At 40.2% G+C, this 23,171-nt stretch overlaps 1 protein-coding gene across 2 annotated transcripts in view; it reads left to right on the forward strand.

Moving 5' to 3' along the window:
• The window catches only part of GOSR1 (golgi SNAP receptor complex member 1), a 61,428-nt gene that overhangs the window by 22,502 nt on the left and 15,755 nt on the right, over positions 1-23,171 (forward strand). For both annotated transcript variants that reach the window (XM_054008144.1, XM_054008143.1), the window contains exon 7: positions 17,316-17,345. In XM_054008144.1, the coding sequence (XP_053864119.1) occupies positions 17,316-17,345 (30 nt within the window). The remainder of the gene's footprint in view (positions 1-17,315; positions 17,346-23,171) is intronic.

Below are 23,171 nucleotides of genomic sequence, written 5' to 3' on the forward strand. Positions count from 1 at the left end.
ATCACTTGACTATTTATTAAGCGCTGCTGGTGTGCCTGGTGCAGTATAAAATACACATAAGTGGTCCCCTGCTCCATGAGTTTAGTCTGAAAGATAAGACTGGACACAGAAGGGGATTTAGAATAGTAAGTTGACAAACTCATACATAAGTTTGTCTTTTGTTTGGGGGCCTTCAGGGGAGTGATTTAAATGAAGGGAGAGTGGGTGTCTGGCGCACCGAGATTGGCATAGTTTATCTAAAGATACATGATAATTCAAAGTGTTTCCAGTTTCTAAACATATTTATCCTTGCTGATTTTATTTTTCTAGGGAATTTCAAACCAGACCATCCTCCAAATTTTCCTGATTACCCTCATCTGTCACTGTGTCCTTCCTTTAGCTGGGTTTGTGTGTATTGACTCCATGGGCTTCTTTTAAGAGCCTATAAACCATCAGCTGAAGGGGCTATGTCAGGATGACATGAGCCTCTTCTCCTCAAACGGTATGTCTACACTGCAATTAAAAACCCGCAGCTGGTCCATGCTAGCCGACTTGGGCTTTCAGGGCTCCAGGCTAAGGGGCTGTTGAACTGTGTTGTAGATATTCAGGTTTGGGCTGGAGCCTGAGCTCTAAGACTCTGCGATGTGAGAGGGTCCCAGAGCTTGGGCTGTAGCCTGAGCCCAAACGTCTACACCACAATTAAACAGCCATTAGCCCAAGCCCCATGAGCCTGTCTTAGCTGGTGTGGGCCAGCAGTGTGTGTCTGATTGCAGTGTAGACATACTCAAAGGGGCTGCCTCTCCAGCACTCGCAGATGTATCTCATAATAGTTATCCACAAGGCTGCCAAGCCAGCGCAAATATTACTTAATAGATGATAAAAGTCATATCTTTCAGAAAAAAGCTTCATAGCTCATATGAATGTAATTCTATAACTATATAAGCCAGTCATTGAAATACTTTGAGATTTTTGGGAAAGTTCAAAGCTTGCAGGCAGTGGAGAGAGATGCTCTCTTATTATTTATAAATAACTGAAATAAAAGCATATGAACATCAGCCAATCACTCCAGCATTTAAAAGCGTTTTCCCCTTTAAAAATGGAGTTTGAGGTTTATTAGAATAAAATTGCCGTCTGATTGGCTTTCATCCCTACATACTTAATATTGAAGTTTCTTCAGAAACATGAGGATCCAAAAAAGTACCCTTTATAAAGAAAAAGGGTTATTATATAGAACATGCTACTTGTGCCTGACATTGACTTTGCATAGAGCTAAATCAATGAGATTTAAGAGGTTAACATGTATTCTTTAATCATTGTAATTAATCACTATGATTATCTGAAAGCATTAGCTTTCTAAAACCAAATTTGTGGTTTCTTTCTAACTGTCTTGTTAGCTGTGTGGATTGGCGATACACTCACGTGCATGATCCTGCCACCAGAGTTGAGGCTCTGTAAGAATGTTAATGTGTAAGTGCCATTTTGAAGACCTGGGACTTAACCATAATAATTTGAAACGTTTGATTTAAAAAGACAACAATATTTGGCTAGTTATTATTCTCTTTTCTGACTTAATCAGTTGTGTTATTTCACATGAAAAACAGCCTAGATATTTATCTTTGAAAAGTCGTAACTTGGCATCCTTAAGACTACTTCTATATAAAAAGTCAAATTAGGGAAGACGTACATGTATTTCAACATAGAATTAAAGACAATGCCAGCTTTGACTAACTAGTATTAGTTTGCTAGACTGATGATTAGGAGTAATTATGGTGAATCATGTTAATCTCAAATATTTTCTGCAATGATATTCTGCGTTAAGGTCAACATCCAATCCTGCTTTGTGCTATCATGTCTAGATATATTACGGGTCTTAGTTCTGTGTGGTGGTAGGTACCAGCTGAGCTGTAATACCCTGTGAGAACAGGCAGAGTTAAAGAGGATGCATCAGCCTGGGCTTTGAATTTGTATTTCTTTTTAGGAGCTGGCTATTACTAACATGACTGTGCAGTCTGTATTGTCCATCAGCTATTAAGAGAAATCTCCTGCACTGTGATGGTATGATCCTGCAAATCCCCTGGCATTGGAGTTACCATTTTCCCTTGAATAAGTCTCATAAGTTGGGAATCTTGCAAATAAAAAATCAGTCACATAAGAGCCGGCACATTTTAAAAACCCTGAAATCTTTGACTTGGCATTTATGCTACAAGCTTCACTATGAAGTTTCTTCATTTATCTTTTTATTTTTTAATACGGTTAAAGCTAGTATTGGCACTTGGCATTCTGAGATAATTTAGGTGAATTTTGTGTAACTTGTCTGTGTAGTGACATAGGTTATCCCTAACATAGGCTGCAGATTAATAGTTGCCAAGCAGTCATTCAGTGAGCTGTAACAGCTAGCCCAATACTGTAGTCAGACCCTTTCCTAGACCCATGGAGACATGTTAGCTAGCTCAAATATAGTGAATCACTAGAGCGTACTAGGTTTCAGTTGTTTTGTCTGCTTTGTTCATCCATTTCCTATCCCCCCAGGAGGATCTCCTGCAATAGCAGGATACAGTGAGAAATAAGAAGTCAGAACTGGCTGTGGGCCTCCCTTAAGTTCATATCTGTCAGAGCATACTATGTGCTATTAAAAACAACCACCACCGCCTAAAGAAAACATAAGCTACTATCCAACCAACAGTTCATACATATCAGTTACATTGGTTGCATCCTGAAAAGAAAGTTATTAAACAAATTTTTTCTTGAATGTTTGTTTTCCTAATGGCTGGTTTGCTTTTCAAACACAGGGCTCCAGCTACAAACTGTTTTAAATATTGTGATTGTTGTGCTAATTTGATACCTTGGTATGATCTAAAATGAAATACACAGAAAAAGTTTGGCAGCTAACAACATTGGCTGTAATTGTGCAAACTTCTCCACGGAATGCATCTAGACCTGGAGCATACTGCTAATTCGGGTTTCGTCCTTCCCACTTCAGTGGTATCAATATACCATATTCCTGACTTGCATTTATCCCTTTTTTTGGGGCCAGTCATGGGCACATCCTCTGCCTTACCCCTACTCTTCATTCTTGACTTATGCAGTACTCTTTATTCTAGTCCAAAGACGCTTCTGAATGGAGACTATAATGTTGAATTAATGAATTTATGACAACCTAGACTTTAATGATCATTTAAGAACCCCAAAATAATTTTTGCTTTAGATCTAGGTAGAATGGCCTTCCCTAATTTGGCTTTTTATATAGAAGTAGTCTTAAGGATGCCAAGTTACAACTTTTCAAAAATAAATAACTTGGTGGTTTTTCATATGAAATAACCAAATTGATTAAGGCATAAAAGAGAGTAATAACTAGCCAAATGTTGTTTTTTTTAAATCAAAAGGCTTAAATGTTTAAAAAGACATTACATTTAGAAATAACTGCAGATATTTGAAAAACTAACCCTCCAACGCACCTGTTGGAAGTAGGTAAATGTTATGATACAGAAAAGGGAAATTTGGCACAAAGGGGGAGTGAGTTGCCCAAGATCAAAGAGCGCAGAGCTGGGAATAAAGTCCAGCTCTGACTCCCAGTTCTCTGCGTTAACCTAGAAACAGTACTACGGGGTGTGTGTGTGGGGGGAATTTAACCGTACATCAAGGAAAGTTAAAAAGCTACGTGTGCTTGTGCATCTGGTTGCTTTTCTGAAATAAACAAGCAAAAGATGCATGTTTGATTTGCTTCCAGCATTCTTTTGAACTCCAATTCTTAACTAGAACAGCTTTGTCCCCCAAGGTTTTTATTGAAATTAGGAGCCTAACAATTATTGAAAGTCTTTGACACGGGTTAGCTCTAACAAAGCAGAAGCACATCTTGAGCAGAGTCAGTGACTGCTTTGTTCTGCAGCATCACTTTTGTTTACAATTTTTGAAAAAGCTATTTTATTTTTTAAAGGAGCCTCCCCCACTGAGTTCAGTGTTCAGAGTTTATGCTGAATAGATGCTTTATAAAATTTGCCTCCCCTGTTTGTAGTTTTACCTCTTGTTAGTGTCTTACTGTGAAGTACCCGTCAGTCAGTCTGTAGCAATTTAAAAGCCTGTTTTGAGTAACATCAAGGCATTTACTTACCACCTCAGCACAGCATTTTAATGAAATGAATATCTAACTGTCAGCTTTGTGTACTGAGAAGTGATTTGTCCAATGCTTGAAATATGTGGTGTTGCAACTACCCAGTCTCATTTTCTTCATAAACTTCATAACAGAGGCAACTCTTTACATTGATGTCTTCTATAATCACTTTGTATTTTGTAGGTATTTACTATTTCAGGGAGCAGTCTCACCTCTCATCAAACAAGACAGTAGCAGTTGTAATAGTTGATATACTGTGTGTGTGTGTGCATAATGTATGTGAACACTATTAATTGACAGGAAAGAAGACCCTTATGCACTTATATTTCTATTTTATGGGCTGAGAAACATTTTAGTGCAAAACAGTAAGTAAAGAGCTTACAATGCTGTTACCATGTATTCATATCTATTTAACTTCAGCTAGCATGAAATTAAGACTACATTTCTGGTGTGGGGGTTATGTGAAATGTGTGGGGGGTTGTGGTGTGTCTGTGAAAATTAGCAGGATATTGCATTATTGTAGTTTTCATTACCATGGGGTTGCCCTGTTTTAAAACTCATCACAACTCTGGCTGATAAGTTATTGCAGAGGTGGGGTGGCTTTGAAAACTGGGTTTTGCAAGTATTTTATTATTTATTCATTGAGGAAAGTGGTGGGAATGGGTTTAGAACAGACTCTAGTAAAGTAACCCGGAATTCCCAGTATAAATAATGTACATTGTTTAAAGAATGTTCTTGGATCTTTAAATGTCTCGTACTTTTGTAGATGCCTATTATACATCAGTGGTTGTGTGTTTAGCCCCAAAGGGCTTAACAGATTTTCTATTAGAGGAAAGTCTCTTAGAGGAGGGTGAAACAAACTTTTGTCCAGCCCATCCAAAGGACTGCTGCTGAGATCATCGTCCTTTCCCTCCAATCTATTGCTGGGATTTGCAAAGGAGTCCAAGGAAGCTAGGTGTAACTCCCACTGCAGTGCAATCAAATTTGGGCACCTAAGTCCCTTAAGGCATCTTTGGAAATGCCAGCCTCATTCATGTCTTTGGGACAGCATTATATACACTTATGGAGCTATATTGAAATAATGGTTTCTGAATCCATCCCCTGTTTTTCTGGAGATGTAAATAATCAGAGCTGACAGGAAAACGGAAACCCTTTCTAGCGAGAAATTTCATATTTTTAAAAAAAAAATGTTCATCCTGAATGGGGGTGAAAAGTGGACTGCAAAAATTTACATGGGAAGGGATTTATAGAAAAATTCAGGAGAACAAAACCGAGATTTTTCTGCTTCTCAAGTGCCCACCTTGAAGACTTTTGTCAATTTCACTTCAGGAAGTGAAATTGACAAGAGCCTTCCAGCCTGGCTGCTGGTGAAGCGGAGAGCTTGGGTGTTCAGAGTGTCTGGCAGCGAAGGTTGGGGAAGGCAGGGAGAGTGAAAGCTAAGGAGGCAGTGTCAGGGCACTCAGCTTTGTGGAGAAGAAACCTGCATAATTTTTATAGTCAGGGGTAAGATTTTGATGAGATGTCATTTCATTCTTCATGTTAGGGACTTCCTCATAGCAGTCTCATTCTGTCGTCGTGAACCTGATATCTTGATCTGCTTCACTGTAAACACTTCTGATGGGAGACGCAAAATGTTGGGTTAGGAATATTAGTATATTCCTAAAATTGACATTCATAATTTAGGGCAGTGTTAACTTTATTGCTTACATGAAGCCATCTGCTTTCTGAAAATTAGCTGACTTCAAAACAGAATCTAAGAGGGCGAAGGATCCTGTTTCAGTGTAGACAGCTTTCACTTTTTTGCCAGCAAAACTATTAGTTGAGCCTTTAGATCTTTAAGGCCAGAAGGGATGATGATCATCTAATCCAGTCTAGTCTAGTCTCAATCTTTTCTTTCTGAGCCCCCCCTCGATCTAAAAACTCCATGGGTGGGGGTGGGGGGCTCCTGGCTTCAGATGCCAGAGCGGGGAGCTTGGGGCTCCTGGCTGCAGACATGAGGGGTCGTGGGCTTTAGCCCTGCAGGGCTGGGCCTCAGGGCTTCAGCAAAGGGGGGCTTGGGGCCTCAGTTGCAGAGCTGGCCGGGGGGGCCTCTGGGTTCCAGATTTCAGCCTTTGGGCAGGGTTGGGGTTTGGGGGTTTAGCCCTGCGGGACTGGGTGAATGGGGCTTCAGCTGGGGTGGTGGGCTTCTGCCCCACGGGGGCACCAGGGCTCGAGATTTCAGGTTTCAGCCCCGCGGGAAGCACCGGGGCTTCTGCCGCAGAGCCCCATGGACCCATTAAACTGGCTCACGGCCCCCTAGGGGTGTATGGCCCCCTGGCAGAGAACCATTGATCTAGTCCATCCTCCAGCATAACCTTGGCCATTGAATTTCATTGGCTATTGTAACAGACCTCTTGATGTCCCTGGGGTCTGCATTTTGGTATAGTGTAGTAACTCTCCCCTTCTAAAGGTGATCTCCTTCAAATCCCCATTGTTAACAAGAACTAGTTTCCATCCCCCTCCCTATCCCCCTCCTCTTTAGCTTTGCTGTCAGGTTAAAGGTGAAGAATGCTCTTCTTTCACTTGAGAGACTTGTTTCTATTGAGTATAATTTCACCTTTGGAAGAAAGCCATCTTGTACTATCAGCAGATAAAAAGACAAGCCTGAGAGTGCAGGAAATTTTACAAGAAATCATGTTGGCAAAACACCATTGCAGATCATCATACATTACTGAATTGCATCTCAAATTTGGGCTACAGATGATTTAAATGTAGAGTGCACTTTAAAGTTTAAAATTGACAGACATTCAGTGTGTTGTGTATTTACCCCTGCAATTATAGGAATCATTTTTTGAAACCTAATGAATGGGCAGATGGTTGCTATATCAGTAATTTGGCCAAATCCCTAGCTGGAAGCCCCATGCTTTACTGCATCCATCTCTCTCTCTTAAAAAAAAAAACAAAGACAGCGGATGAAGATTCACAGAATTGGGGAGGCAGAGCACATTAAGGCTTTCTACAGAGATTTTTTTAATAGAGTTGTGAACAGAATAATATTAAAAGAAAAACCTCAGTGTTCATCTTTTATTTTTTGTTGGTTTTGCTGGAAATGACTTGCATTAATACCTTGAGCAACATTTAGGGCTGTTGTTTGCAGGACAATAATCCTTTTGAAGATATTAATCTTGCAGTCCTTCTCTTTGTCTCTCCCACCTGTAAAATAGGTAAGCATTATTATGCCCACTTGAGAGAGGAGTGAACTGTCTTACGCAAGCTTACACAGTAAGTGGTTGAACTAGGAATGGGATACAGAAGCCATGATGATCCGTTGTCTCAAGAGTACAATTAATAGACAACGCTCTTCCCCATGATGCACTTGTGCAGTCCCCTTGTTCAGAGGTGTATGCAAATTAGTGTGTAGTGTTGTATCTTGATAGACCCAATCTCTTTTGTCAGGTTAGTGTTCAGCTTTTGTGAAGCTGCTCCTTAAAACGTTTACATATGAATGATTAAGTATTGATTGTTTCTTGGACAAAAATATATTCAATTTTTCCCTGGGTTACAACGTGTAATGAAAGCAGCACTTGTAATGTTGGGGCTGCATACAGTATGTAAAACTTGAAGAAAAGCCGATATAGTCCATTAGTGATTTACTGGAATTGTTCTGACAGTTGTGGTTAGTGATAATGACTTACAGTAATGGCTGTCCCTGTTTTAGTTCATTTAGTATGTTTCCGGTGGGTAATATACAGCAATTATGGAAGGGTTGGTCTCTCCAGGAACCTGTACTACCAAGAGCAGAGAGCCTCCCGAAACTTCATTATGGGGATCTTGGTGCCATTCAACCAATCACTTTTGGGCTCTTACTAGTGATAGGAAACCAGCTGCTTCATTTAATTAAACTTCTGAGGTATAGATGATTTGGGATAGTCTCTGGTTTTATATTAGGCTTTTAACCGTCCTCCTCAGATAAATTGTGTACTGGAAACTGACAGGAAATAAGTGGCTTGGAGGTAGCCTTATAGCAGGGGTAGACAATTATTTTCTGTCAAGGTCCAATTTTCTTGATCAAGGTCCAGACTCCAGAGAAAATAATAATAAAATACAATGATGATGATAAGTAAATAAAAAGATTTCAGGGTCTGTTCAAAAGCATCTGGCGGTCCAGATTTGGCCCGTGATCTACCTATTGACTACCCCTGCCTTATAGGATCCCTTTTTTAAGGGACAAAAAGTAAGTAGCCTTTGTTAAATCAGTAGGTTTCTCTTTGTGCTTTAGGCCCAGAATACAGCACTAACGGGTGGGGTTTTCTATCTATAGGTATTGATACTGGGCTTGTTACTGTAGTATCTGAGCACTTTACAAGTTCTCATTTATAACTTCAAGGTAGTCCTTCCTGAGGAGCCCCTTGGAGAGAGGAAGGAAAGATTTAGATGGCAATTTTGGTGGGTATGAGAGAGAATTGAGCCTGAATGGGAGAGATCATAAATAGTAAGCAAATAATATGTATCCTGAGCAGCTGAATAATGCTGATTTTTCCCCACACATTAGTCTAATCAGAAAACATTTCCTAGATGATGCCAACATTTGCTGTCTGTGAATGTGCCACATAGTGTGGCTCCTGTTCAGTCTCCAGTATTTTAATAAATAATTCTGCCCAAGCATTTGTGGCAAGTTGTCTAGGAAATGTTGTTGGAATTTTAAATTTGAGGCTCCCCCCCCCCCCTCCCCCTTGCTGTTGTTATAAGCATTTCCGGGCATAGTACTCAGTGACTGCGTGCCCTGTGTTCTCACTTGCATATTTCTATGATGCATAAACTGCATGTGACTATCTGGAAAGAAATTAAACTCCCAGTGACATTGTATGCTGACTGGCCAGCGTGAGGGATTATACTTCGATGCCTTCACTCCAGATTTAACAGATTGCTTACGCTGATGGGAGTTGCATTAGAAGATAAGTTCTTTAGTGCCAGTATTGCTCTGTCATCTCCCTACCAATTTAGTGTCTGCTCTCAATCTTCATGAAACTCTCTGGCTACCAAATGTTAAATTCCACACTACAGTGATCTGCAGAACAAGCCCACTTGGATGTTTAGCACCTATAAATGGGGTGTTCAATCAAGATTTCCGCATATCCGTGTAATATCTTAATTTTAATGTCCCATGTGCCTGCAAGATATTTGTACAGGTCGTTCTGCTTGAGGATTGCAGACATGCTACACTTTTTCATTATGCCTCTGAGGAAGTAAAGTCTGAAAACTCTTACTCTGAGTCTTTTTATCTTCAAGAATTTGTTTTAATTAACACATGAAGCAAAACCTGCAAGCTTGCAGTTTGCTCAGAGATTTGTGCCTCTATCCATCTGCTCTCAAAATCGTTTCCGTATAAGGAGCCATTTGTCCCTGAAAACACTCATTTCATCTCAAGTCATTACCTTTTTGACTGATTATCTCTTTTCAGATTTTGTCATGTATATTGATGCAGACCTGAGATTTATACTTTGTAGTCACATCTATCCCCCTACTCCTCGCTGTTTGTCATATGCTTTTCACATACCTCAAGCTGCTGCTTCCACCAGTACTTTGCTAGAAGCTCAGCAAGGACTTTCCTGTTGTTTGCACAAGGCTCTTTTTACGGTGTTCCCTTTTATGGACAGTAACATTACAAAGGTGTGGACGTTTTAATTTCATTTTTAGTTTCCTTTTTGGTGGACAAAACATTTTGTTCACCACCACAGAATAAAATGTATTCTAGTTTTCATTCCCTACTTAATCTTAAAAAGTTGAATGATCTGAGGTTTTATTTTTCCTTTTTGCCCAAAACAAGAGAGTTGTTTGATCTTTGCTTTTGATCAACCAGAGCTTTTTACTTTAGAGCCTCCACTTGTTTTTTTCAAAACGATTGAATGGCTGGCCGTGCAAGTCAAGTACACCTTCTCCTGGTCAGTATGTTTGTAATATTACATTCCTTGAAGCTTCTAGTTGCCTAGCCTGGTGATCCAGGGCTCTGAATATAGAAATGACCTAATGCAAGCAGTTTGGTGGAATCCAGGTTGGCAATTAATCACACTCCCCCAACTGAAAGATAGGGTGTGCATCCCACCCCAGCCAATAAGGTTAACAAGGGCATGAGAGGCCGGTTAGGTCACCTGGCATCACCTGAAAGGGAGGGCCAGGATTAATTGAGAGTGAAGCCCCGCTAGGGAAGTGCTAGGCCAGCACTATAAAGTCAAGAGGCTGAAAGCAGAAGGGGGCTGGAATCTGCAGTCACTTCCTGGACGGAGGGAGGTCATCAGGAGCCAGGAGAAAGCCCCAAGGGGAGAGTATGCAGTGGGATCCTGTCCTGGAGTAAGGAGTCTGACACAAAGCTAGGAGAGGTGAAGTAGCCATGGAAGTAGAATAAGCTCTAGTGGTAAACCCAGAAGCAGGAAAGAGAGGATCGGGAGGCTTGGTAGGTAGGGGCCCAGGGAAACAGCAACAGGGGAGGGGGACTGAAGACCTAGATTGCTGGTAGAGGGTCTCTGGGCTGGAACCCGGTGTAGTGGGAGGCCTGGGTTCCCCTGCCAGTCACTGAGATACTGGCACACAGGCCAAAGTGAGGCTGACCAGTCTGGAAATGCATTTGGACAGTGATCCTGTTGAACTGTGTAACTTCAGAAGAGGTGGAACAAATAGTGACCTGGCTGGAGAGCCAAATTACTGGAAGAAAGACTGTTGCAAAGCAACCAATGAGTAGCAAGAGGCATCTGTTGCAGTGCGAGCTGCATTCCCAGACCTGCAGTGTTTAGTGAGCCCCTTACAGGGAGAAACAAAGGAAAGCAATTAGCTTTGCAAATGAAATGAGCTCCAGCTACGGAAGGAGAGGAAAAAGAGCCAGCAAATGCTGTTAGCCAGTCTACTGTGTGTTTTCTCATTTATATCAAAATGATTCTTACTGTTGTGAAATAGGGTCCTGACGTTTATGCTCCTTAGCCTTCTTTCATAAAAGGACTTCGAGGTGTGTACAAATTAACTGTCTTGCTGACACTGACATAACTTTGTTCCCTGTCAAGTAAACCCACTGGGTAAATCTTGGCCCCAGTGATGTCAGTGGCAAAATTCTCATTGACTTGAATAGGACAAAGATTTCTCCCTTTTTAGTCATGAAGTGACAGTCTGCATCGGTGATTGAATTCACTGCTATTTAGCTGGCAAACCTGACTTGGGAGGCAAGATATTTGGTGGTTAAAATTTTTGTATTGTGAGCAGAGTTCTCTCCTCCCCCACCCCCCAAGCCCTCTCTTGTTTCACTTGATCTATAACTGTCTTTATGTGGATGACAAATTGGAAGAACTTTCCTATTGTTACAGTACTTGCACAAAGGCCTGATTATTTCATATGCATTATTGCTACCGTTGGATTCATGCCATGTGCTATAGTATTTGATTGTTTCAGCATCTTTTCATCATTCCTTTCATAGGTATTTTTAAATGCCGACATCAAAGCTCCATCTGTGTGGACAGGTGAAAATTCCTGGCATATTGAAACAGATGGCGAATCAGAGTAATATTGCCCTGAACAATCATTGCTTGCTTAGATGTTCACAGAGTAATGTCCACCAGATTTGCAGTTTTCGTTTGGAAAACAGAACAGCAAAGTCATGATATTTTATAAGGAGCACATTTGTCTATGCTTTGAGCTTGTCAGTTAAGCAAGGAAATGAACTACCTCATGCCTCAATTAGCTACTAATTGCTTAGTTAAAACAATGAATATGAACCTATTTTCTTTTTCTTGACTTTGCATACTTTTCATATTCTATACCACTTATTACGGTACGTATAGTATGTCTGGTTTGTTTTTCTCCTGCCGCATAAGTTTAAATGTCCTTCCATCTTTAGATCAAATTTGAACAAAATTAAATTAATAGTAAAGCACAGTGCCTGCTTCCTAAAATATTGATCAGACATTTTCTGTTCCTTTAACATTTGTCCAAAAAAAACCTCTTTAGAACACGGGCTTCTGATTTCCTCACAAGCAAACAATGTCTGACTAGAACTAGACAAGCTACCTGTAGAGATTTAATTTCTTTAGATATCTGTGAATGTTTAAAATATTTCAATTAAACATTTCAATTGAAATAACTCACGCTTTTGAGTCAAAGCAGGAAAAGTGCAAAATTTTGTTCTGCCATGCTTTATTTGTGTACTCTGAATTACTGAAGTCACCTGAAATCAAACTCTGAAGAATTTTTGCACGAGCCAGCAGATACCTTAGATTCTCTCCATGCTACAAGTGCAAGTGTTCAGTCACCATACTAAATTCTCTGTTTTCACATTTATTTTCTGAGCAGGATAAAGTGTAGGTACTTATATAAAAATAGTAAACTTGTCATTTAAAAACACTGTAAATCAAGCTTCCTTGTTTTAACATCCTTGCGGTAGAGATTAACACAAAATGTTCTACTGAGGTGCAGCAAATGTTCAGGAAGAGAGTCAAGACAGTGCTGTGGGTTGAAGCATTAGCCGTCCTCTCCTCTTGGGTGGAATTCCAGGAAATATATGCACACAGTAATACCAGCTTGTGAAAGTAACTTGTGTTAAATGTAGAAGTGTAGTCTAGTAGTTACAGCTTCAGGACTTTTCCTGACTGCCATGTATGTACTGTATGACTTTGGGTGAATCACATAACCGCCCTGTTTCTTGATATATCCAGGTGTAAAATGGATGGAATAAAGCTTACCTATCTCTTGGATGGGTGGTTGTGGATTTTAAAAGCCTTGGATGAGAGAGACCATGTGAATACAGATCATGGTTTGTCAGTAGGACTGACTTTCTATGATTCGACATATGCTCAAGTTTGACTCTCGAAAAGTTTAATACTTCTAAGATTTCTAATACATTGATCTTGTCTATAAGCTACTGCTATCTCGTTAAAGAGTCATGGACAAAATCTCAGAAAAAACATCTAAGTCACAAAGCAGCTGAGTGACAGTGACTGTAAACGGCATCACTACACATCCTAGTTCACTGTCTGCTGAGGTTTGTACACATGCTGCAGGTTGATGACTGGAGTATGCTTTAGAAAATACTGTCAGTCTGTTTGATTGCCTCTCACTGTGAAGCTGAAGGAAGGAGTGACCTTGGAACATTGAGAAGAAGGATATATTGAAGTAGTTATATGCAGTAGATTTGCATGAATTCCCAGCTTCAAGGAAATTTACGTGACAAGAATAGAATCATAGAATCCTAGAATATCAGGGTTGGAAGGGACCTCAAGAGGTCATCTAGTCCACCCCCCTGCTCAAAGCAGAACCAATTCCCAACTAAATCATCCTAGCCAGGGGCTTTGTCAAGCCCGGCCTTAAAAACCTCCAAGGAAGGAGACTCCACCACCTCCCTAGGTAACGCATTCCAGTGCTTCACCACCATAGAAGGGTCGACCATCTAGTATAAGAACACTAAGACTTGTCTGTTCTGTCCTACACAAGTCAGCCTTACTTACCTGTGCTTCATTCATTCTGAAGAGACTTTCAACTGCAGCTGGTACCTTTGGAACAAATGAAAATGATTGCCATTTCTAAAAATCAAGAATTGCTGCATGTTTGTTATTTCGGTTTAGATGGCTGTAACATTTTTTGTGGTGGTGTTTTCTTCTAATCCACCTGAATGGTGTAGGTGATGAAAGATGTATGGCTGTGTTAGCACAGATTATCCACCTCTGCCAGTCTTCACCACAGAGTAGCTTTATTTTGGAGTTGAAGTGATTTTGTGTGTGTGGATAGTTTATGGCGTGCTTTGGGCTATAAAGTGCACTAGAAATAAGATAATGCATTGCCTATTGCTTGACTCGTGTTTGTGACCAAAGTGGCTTCAGAGCAGATGCACTCTGTTTATGACAGCATGAGATTCATCCAGCTGGAAGAAGACTTAATTAGAAAAGAGATTCTGTTTATACTCCTTTTGGTAATCAGATGTAATGGGAATAGAAATAGACACACATGACTTCATTTTGAATAGTTACATATTTTTATGGTAAACTGTTACTGCTATAGAAATACCTTTTTTCACACTAAGCAGTCTGTCAAAACTCCTATGCATTGAACTGAACTGGGATATGATCTGTCAGCATTTAGAATCTGGCTGTAGGTTTATCCATATTTTATTAAAACCAAATATTGTGGCTGATGAGTATATCAGCTCTATATGATGAAACTAGTTGTTAATCTGCTGCACAGCTTGTGGGACTGAAGCTTTTAAATGTGGTGCTTTGGTATTTAATCTTCTGATTAAATAATAAAGCTGACTAAATTGCGCTTGCTTTTTAAGGTAGAGAGAACAGTTAGTGGCTCCACTGTGAAATGACAAGCCATCACTTCATGCCCTGAAAACCTTTGCTTTTAGGAAGACTATGGGAGAATGTGTCAGTCACTTAGGTCTCTATATGAACAATTTCAGCTATACTGTTTTTTCCTCTCCACTGAAATGAAAGTGTTCTACGCTCACCATTTAGGTTTACAAAGAGCTGATGAGTTCTGTACGGTATTTCTGACGTGTATTGTTAGGCTTCAGTCTGAGGCTGACAGTGACAACTTGCCCCTGCAAATTATAATAGATTTAAATAGGGCTGTAACTTTCCTTTGGTTCAAAGGCACCATGTGGCTGCTCATGGCCCATCCCAGACTTTGTGGGAGTCTCACTTTCACGGAATACACCACCAAAGAGCACTTCATGGCTGGCTTTTAAGTTATTTGAATTATCAGACCCTAGTCATTTGTGGCATGGTGAACAGAAGAGGAGGTCTGCAAGAATACATTTTACACTTGCAAAAACTTTTGGGTTTTTTTTTTTGGAGGCGGGGGAGGGGAGGTTGCCCTTCCAAGATTTTTCATGTATGCAGCAGTAGTCATTCTTGAGACAAAAATACCTGCAGACTAAAATTGGCATTTCCATTAGGTGTAACAGCATTGAAGACAGTAGCAGACTTTGAGACGCCTGCTGGGTGCCCATAACGCTGGCTGGAATTCTTCCCCTAACCAGACACCCAAACGAATGATCATGTCACACCACTGATGGAACTGTTTGGCTCCAAAGAATATTCATAAATGCACGCTGTGTCCAATTACCAGTTCGTACTCTGCACTTCACAAACTCTGCAATGTCTTTTTCATTGTTAATATACAAAAACTCAGAAATGTACACCGTTGTGCTTTCCATCTGTTATTTAGTCTCTTATTTCCTGTAGATCAGCGTCATTTTGGGTCACCCACACAATCTACCTGTTGGAGTTAGAAGAGATAACAGTGTTCTAAAGGAACACTCTCAAATTGGTTACATACCATTGAGAAATTTTTCTTTCCTTCCTATCTCCTCTAGCGATCAGTGAATGCCCTGAAACTTGACATTTGGCTATCTTTACATAGTCTCCATAACTACAGTATTTGGCTCTCTGCACTCATTCCATAGTAAATTCCCCAGACTGACTACTGATCGTGCGAAGAAGCAGGTTTTTTAGATTGTTCTAATTTACTTGCCACTGATTTGAGTGACTTTGTTTTAGGGGCTGAGGGGACCAATCTACTTTTACTACACCTTTTACAATCTTGAGTGCCTCAGTTGAGTCCTCTCTTTCTTTTCACGCTGAATATTTTTGGCTGGCTGTAGTCACTCTCCATGTTTTCATAATATTAACTCAAGCCATGGACTACACTGAAAATAGCAACTTGTTTGTTTTCACTCTCCTTAACACAGATGAAATCGGGACATCTTGTGTTAGCATCTGCTCCTGGGAGAGTGAATATATAAAAATACTGCACAAGTTGCTACTTTGGTGTGATCACACTATTGTGATGGGGGCGTACGTGTGGGGGTTTCTGGTAAAGTTTCAAATTGGGCAGATTGTTGCAAAGAGGAGGCAGAACTCAGCTCTGCTTTCAGATGGCTCATGGAAACTTATTTTCTTGAACTAATTGAAGGAAAAACTGAGTCCTGGAAGTGAGTGGGAGCAAAAAGAATGTAAGGTGAGGATAACCGTACCTCTTTTACTTCTTATAACCCTTTTACCTTGGCAGCAATAAATTCAATATGTTGTTTTTAATAAAAACTTCAGATTGATTTCTATGCCAGGTTAAAGTAGCAAACACTTCCCTTTCTCGGCATCTCTTCTAGGGTTCATGTAGTTCTGTGGAATAAACATTGCATAAGATGAAGGCAAGGAAATTGTTAAACAGTGATGTATGAGCACAGAGAAAGAAGAAATGCACTTAAGTCCTACAGCACATATCTGAATGTACTGTGTTGATTTGAGGAGAGGGGTGGAATTTTTTTTTTGTTTTGTGCTAATTCATGCTGGTCAGGGAGATTTTTTTTCTGTTTTTTTACACTCCTAATCTGATTCTGAGTGTTTGTTGATTAATTGTGGATTTAAAAAAATGTACATATTAGACTAGATTTTCTTAAATTTAGAAATATGGAAGCATCACCTAATGACAGATACTGAAATATTGTGATGATACATTGCACTGCTACGTTAAAGTTTTACCTGCTTTATTACGAGACACTTCTATTTTCAGTGTTTTGTAACTTGTTATAAAATATGGCTTTGAAATGAAACTGGGTATTTACAATAACCTGAATAATAGAAAAAACAAAATCGTTTGAATATTCTAGACCGTTTTGTTTGTTCTTCTCCGTGAACATTGTCTCCACAGAGCGCTGCTGTGGGCTTCATATTCCTAGGGATGTAGCAATGGAACTTCCTGAATAGCAGTGGTCAGCTAGGTGGCACGTGCGTGGCTCTCAAGTTCTACGTTCCATAGTTTGAGGATATAAATATTCTAGCCCTTCTTGGTTCCGTATGCCAGTCTCAGAAATAGCATGTCCCGTTTTTCCATCATGAAGTGCACACTCTGTTCAGCAAATAGTTCCAAACCAGTTTGTGTAGATTTAATCAAAGGGAATTCAGTTTCAGCTTTTATGTTTTGACCATGTTGACAACTGTTATTATATTAGGTCCATTTGGGCCTTGCCCAAGATTTGAGATAGCGGAGAGGATGAGGTTGTGCTCTCGCCAAACGAACATATTTAATATGTTTCTGCGAAGGCTTTCGACTGTATTTTCTGTTAAGACTTTCATTATACAGGCCAAGTCTTCATTTGGGTGGCCCCCCAAATAATTCACCACCAGGGCTAACTGTTAAAGGGCTGTATTCTGCAAAAAATATTTAGTGCTTGTTACTTTTTTTGACCATTGTGTTTTTTTTTTGCTTCCAGCTCGGATCGGCTGATAGAAGAAACGATAAGGTAGGAATGGATTTACTAATTTTTGTATTACCTTTTATAGAATCTGTATTCGCTCTGGATGCTGTTCAAAGTAATCAGTTGTTTTATGTATACAACATCCATACTGAATCTAAGTCATATAAGTGTATTGCAAATAAAATTAGGCCTGTTTGATTCCATCCACCCATTCTAGAGCAATGCAGTGCTGTCATTTGAAATGTTTTGCCCATTTTAATTTAGCAATTTAGACTTGTATGCAAAGATTTTGTATAGACAGTGATTATTAAAATTTAGTGTAGTAGTGTTCAGGCAGGCTAAAGAATTGAGAACTATTCGGAGAGTTTGAAGCACCTTCTGCCCATGAAGGAACTAGTGCTACATGGCTTCTGTAACCCTTAACCACATTCACTACCTTAGCGTTGCAGTTCATATCAGAGAGGAGGTTTTTACAAGCAAACATCTGGGTGAATGAATATTACTATTGTGTGGCTGGTCATTTTTTTTATTTATTTTTATTTGTGTGGTTGAAATCCTACCATTTTGCATTGGACTGGAAATTTCAATGTCAGATTTCTGAAGTATCATATTCCAGCATTATAAATTACTTTTCTCTTACATGCCCTTTCCAGTCTGCCATCTAGCACTGGGATTTTACAAAATAATAATTAAGAGTTCTTGAAATACGTCCTAAGTTTGAGATTCTCTCATAAAAATTTTTTGAAGAGAAGATTTTATTTCAGATAATGCATGTAATGGGATAAGTGATCAACACTGCTACTAAGAGGTGCAACAAGATGTGAAGTGTGTCCATTAAGGGCTGGCTAGCAAGCTGAAATACAGTTAGCTCAGTACTATTAGTGTAATGGGGGAATGGGTTGAAACACAGTAATGTACTGTGAGGTGCATCAAGCTAACAGAAACCATTAGAGTGGTCAGCACTGTGATATGTAGAAAGATGGATATTTGTTTACATGAGCCCCACTTGCTTGATTCAACACCCTCAATGTCTGAAGACACCTTCAAAAACTGGCTTTTCTGATTAAACCCCCATTTCATTGCCATGCTCAAAACCACTTTTGCTAAGAAGCATTTATTTATGCTGACACTCTCCCCACCCGGTGAAAACTAAGCATCAACTCCACATTTCTTATCATCTCCTCACTGCTACTTGCTAGCTAGAGGGCTAAAAGGCCTGAGATTTTTGAAGTCTGATCTTCTGCAAAGTGACCTAATGTTTTATCAGTTGAGTCCCCCACCTGCTCTCTGGATTGTGTTTCAGCACCTGTGGGGAGATTTACTTGTGATGCGATATTGCCTACAGTCTGTTGACTGAATGGTTGGGTTCTGAGCTCTTTGCTTTTACTTATGGTAGGTCTATACTTACCTCCGGGTCCGGTGGTAAACAATCTATCTTCTGGGTTCGATTTATCGCGTCTTGTCTAGACGCGATAAATTGATCCCGGAAGTGCTAGCCGTCGACGCCGGTACTCCTGCTCCATGAGAGGAGTACGCGGAGTCGACGGAGGAGCCTGCCTGCCGCGTCTGGACTCGTGGTAAGTTCGAACTAAGGTACTTCGACTTCATCTACATTATTCACGTAGCTGATGTTGCGTATCTTAGTTCGAAGTGGGGGGTTAGTGTGGACCAGGCCTTAGTGGGAGTGTTTGTTGCATTAACAGATGAACTTTGCCTCTGGGAATGTGGGTTCCTGAGCTCCTCATTGCACAGTTCATTAGTTCTAAAGAGGGGACTGGCTCCCCATCCCATCGGGTGCCAAGGAGCTTCTCTATCATCTTATGTAAATCTGGTTTGTTTGGTAGCCACCAGCAGCAGCTACCAGAATATGTAATTTAATTTGCATTGCTTCATTTCAGGTATTGTACCACAATTCAGGCTCTGCTTAAAGTCCGAATGGATTTTCTGTTTTGCCCTTTTCCTTCTCCAGTAATTGCAAACATTCGGGTATGATGTTAATTGGTGGTAACACCCGCTGCATCTTCAGGGAATTTACTAGTTAGAAAATCATCCAGCTCTTTAATTAGAGCATTGTCCATTGCTGCCCAATTAAAACCCATGGACTTGTGTAGCAGAGGCTGTTTGAATGCTGATTCCTTGGGTGACTGTGATGTAATTAGCTTTTCTGGCTACTAATGCTTGTCTGTCTTCAAGAGTTGCATCTGTTGTAGTTCGTTGTTTAGATGTAACTCAGAAGGCTGCAAAATCATTATTAATTGTTTTTGAAAAAGTTTGTTACTAAGCAGCCAACATAGAAACATTGGAAAGTGCCCTTTGTGATTGTTGGGGGGCCTTTGTTGATGACCTCAGGCCTATTACCAGTGGGCAGATGGCCACATTACCCAACACAGCTAGCACTAACTGTCCCCCTGGTTGGCAGTCTCAGCAGAGACGTTAAGGAGTCAATAAGCCCAGAGAGTGAACTCCCTTGTATGGTCCCTCCACAGGAATGGATAGGGGAGGGGGGTCATGGTCTCTGCTGTGCTTGTGCTGGGCCTGTGACTAATGGAGGTATAGCTTCCCCCAGGCGGTCTGAGCATTTCAGAAACTCCCCATCCATTTGTACAAAAATTGTTAAAAGCTCTTACGTGACACAAGGTTTTCTAAAGCAGCATATTTCTGCCCAGAGATGTGTGGGATGTGATGCCTGGCACGGCAGTTCTTTGGGGGGCAGTGTTCACTTGCCTTGGGCAGATTTAGACATAAATGTCTGTCTGTATTTAAACATGTATTTAGTGATCTCGGATTTTCTTCTCCACTTTCAAACTTTGTCATTTTCTCAAAATAGGAAGCAATGGCTTACTAGTGACTGTATTTTTCACTTACCATAGATACTGTTATACCAATAAAAACTAGCAGGATCTTATTAAAGGGGACAAGATAAAGATGCCACATTTATTACGATAACAATTTGATTTATGACCAATAACTAATATCTTAATCCTTATACACACACACATTATACCTAATACCTATATATATACACACTTACACACACACACACACACTTACACACACACACACACACTTACACACTTACACACACACTTACACACACACTTACACACACACTTACACACACACTTACACACACACTTACACACATCCATCAGATGTTCTGCAGCTGCTGCATAGTTACCAGTCCTGCTTGAGTCTGTGGCTTGAGTTTGCAGCTTGGGTTCGTAGCTTGTGGTGGCTAACTGGCCAGGAAAGCCGGGCACAAGGACGATCTGGGTCTCTGTTGGGCATGCACCGATACCCTTCCATGTTGGCAGCAGAATGTTACCCTCCTCCAAAGTTTTCCATCTCACCCATCTTTTTTGTAGGCTTTAGTTTGAATCCAGAGTCTATAGGTTTTGCTGTGTCACACTGCCTTCAGGTTTGGTGATTGATCACCCATCAATTGCAGACATGACTTTCAGCCTTGGACCGGGCTTTGATCTTCCTTCTATTGTACCTTTTCTTTTTAGGGTGGATTCTTTTTACTTTGTTAGGGCTCTTGTCTGCATCTTCAGCCATTGGTGTTTAACTCTATTTAATCAGGACAGGCTGGGGCTGGAGGTTGAGTCCATCATCCATACATACCTCATTCACACATCTAAACTAAACTAATAAGATTACAGCAGGGTTTGCAAAAATGAAGGTTGCAGCAAGCCCTTACAAAATGGAGTAAGCTTTTTAAAATGGGGTTTGAATTACAATATGGCAAACAGTGAACAGAAGTTACAATATAGACAAGTATAATGGATGGCAAACAGTGAACAGAAGTTACACTGTAGGCAAGTGTAATAAATGGTAAACAGAAATTACAATACTGAAACAGTGCAAGTCTCAGTGATTTAAGCAGGAATTGGATTGATAGTGAAACTTACAAAGGCAGCTGGCTGAACAGCTATGGCTCTTAACAAGCATTTTAATTGTTAATTAGCCAGTTATTGGGGTAACCGGTTTTATGAATGAATATTGTTTCATTCATAAAACTTTACTTAAGTTACATTAATAAAGTGAACAATTAAAAACAATTTCATTCATCAGTTCTACAATACTTTTTGAAACATAGTTTTGTGGAGTATTGTTTGGAGCATACATCAGACTGCAAGCTCTGTCCGACTAATGATTAGTAGAAAGTTCCATAGATACCTTTAATTTAGTATTTCTCTTAGGATTTTGCAAAAAGTCCCTCCGTTCTGGTGGTGATTGTCAATACAGTTTTCAGAGTAGCAGCCGTGTTAGTCTGTATCCGCAAAAAGAACAGGAGTACTTGTGGCACCTTAGAGACTAACAAACTCTAAGGTGCCACAAGTACTCCTGTTCTTTTTGTCAATACAGTTTGTTTACTTCAGCGATACATTGACTTCTGTCTAGACATAGAGTGACTTATTCAATGGGACAGAGAGAAGGAAAATGTTCCCCTCCCCTCTTAACAGAACATCCCTTGGCTGTAAACGTTCTCTGATATAACAGGGCCAAGGCTCATCCACTCTGCCTTGCAGTCTTTCCAAAGGAACATGGTATATTAGATTTTTCTGTAATCTGTGCTAATTGAGTGTGACTCTGTCACCCTCTAGTGGCTCTGTCACATTCAAAGGTTTATGCTCTAGTACTGCTTCCATGCTAGGAGATATGGTTCTTTAGCTCAAGTGATAGAGAATCATGCTTTCTCATCCATTGGTGCCAGGTTCACTGGCAATAGGTGACCCAAACAGGGGCATTGTTACATTGGCTATGGTGTCTGTAACCGCTAGATGACAATCTGTTCTCAGAGCCAAGAGAAGCATGACGCCCAGCATTCCACAGCAGGAGAAGTCAAAAATCAGGAGACAGACCAAAAAACATGACTTAATCTATTTATAAAAATATCATGATTTGGGGGCCAATATCATCTTTTTGGACATTGTTTTTGAACTTTTGCGGTTGGCAATACTCCGCTTACATTAAACTTTGACTTCATTGCAGAATATGGTGGATGGCAACGGAGGAAGATCTTATTTGAGTTTTAGCTTCAGTAATAAGAGGCACGACAGAAAATTGTTGGCAAAATCTTTTGGGGGGAAGTGGGGAGACAGATGTTCCTTTGTTTTTCATCCTTGTTTGTACCCGTTAGAAAGGTGGCAAACAAAACATGTTGGAAAAAGTGACCCACCCAAAATTGTCACAGTAGTTTAATACTAGAGTTTAAAAGGCCGCTTCCTGCAAAACAACCTCTGCTTCGTGTATGTTATGATAAAGTTAAATGTAACAAGTGAGAGGATCTGAGTTCATAGCAGATAATGAAGTGTTCCAGTAGAACATCAACTATTTGGTTTTAAAAGCATGTCTTGCTCCTTTGGAACTTTGTTTTAGTGTCACATCAATATAGATTTGTCTGCAGCCTCAACTGACAGAGCAAGAAGTAGGCGTTTTGGTATGTTTCACATAGCAATGAAACTCCTACATATATGGCTGGCAAAAAAACACAGCTTAACATTCAGTAAAAACAATTGCTCCTCATAGGCCCTGCATTAAATTGTAGCTGTGTGTGTGAGTTTGACTCCATTTGGATGCATTCATTGCTGGAAACAAATGTTGTTTATTTCTGTAGCACCTTTTTATTCCGAAAGAACCCAAAGCGACATACAAATTCTATACGGAGATCATGAGCCCCACCTCTGAAAAGAAATGTCAGTTACTCTGTGCAGAGCCTCGCTACACAACAGTTAAGGAAGTGAAGTGGGAAATGTTACGATCCAGGGCAGAAGATAGTTACCTGAACAGGAATCTGGACTACCCCTCTGTCATTGTGTCTCAGTGGGTCACAGCTGAGGATGCCAGGTTCAGGACAAACTGCTGAGA

Source organism: Malaclemys terrapin, chromosome 18 (assembly GCF_027887155.1).
Source record: "Malaclemys terrapin pileata isolate rMalTer1 chromosome 18, rMalTer1.hap1, whole genome shotgun sequence".
Classification (NCBI taxonomy): Eukaryota; Metazoa; Chordata; order Testudines; family Emydidae; genus Malaclemys; species Malaclemys terrapin.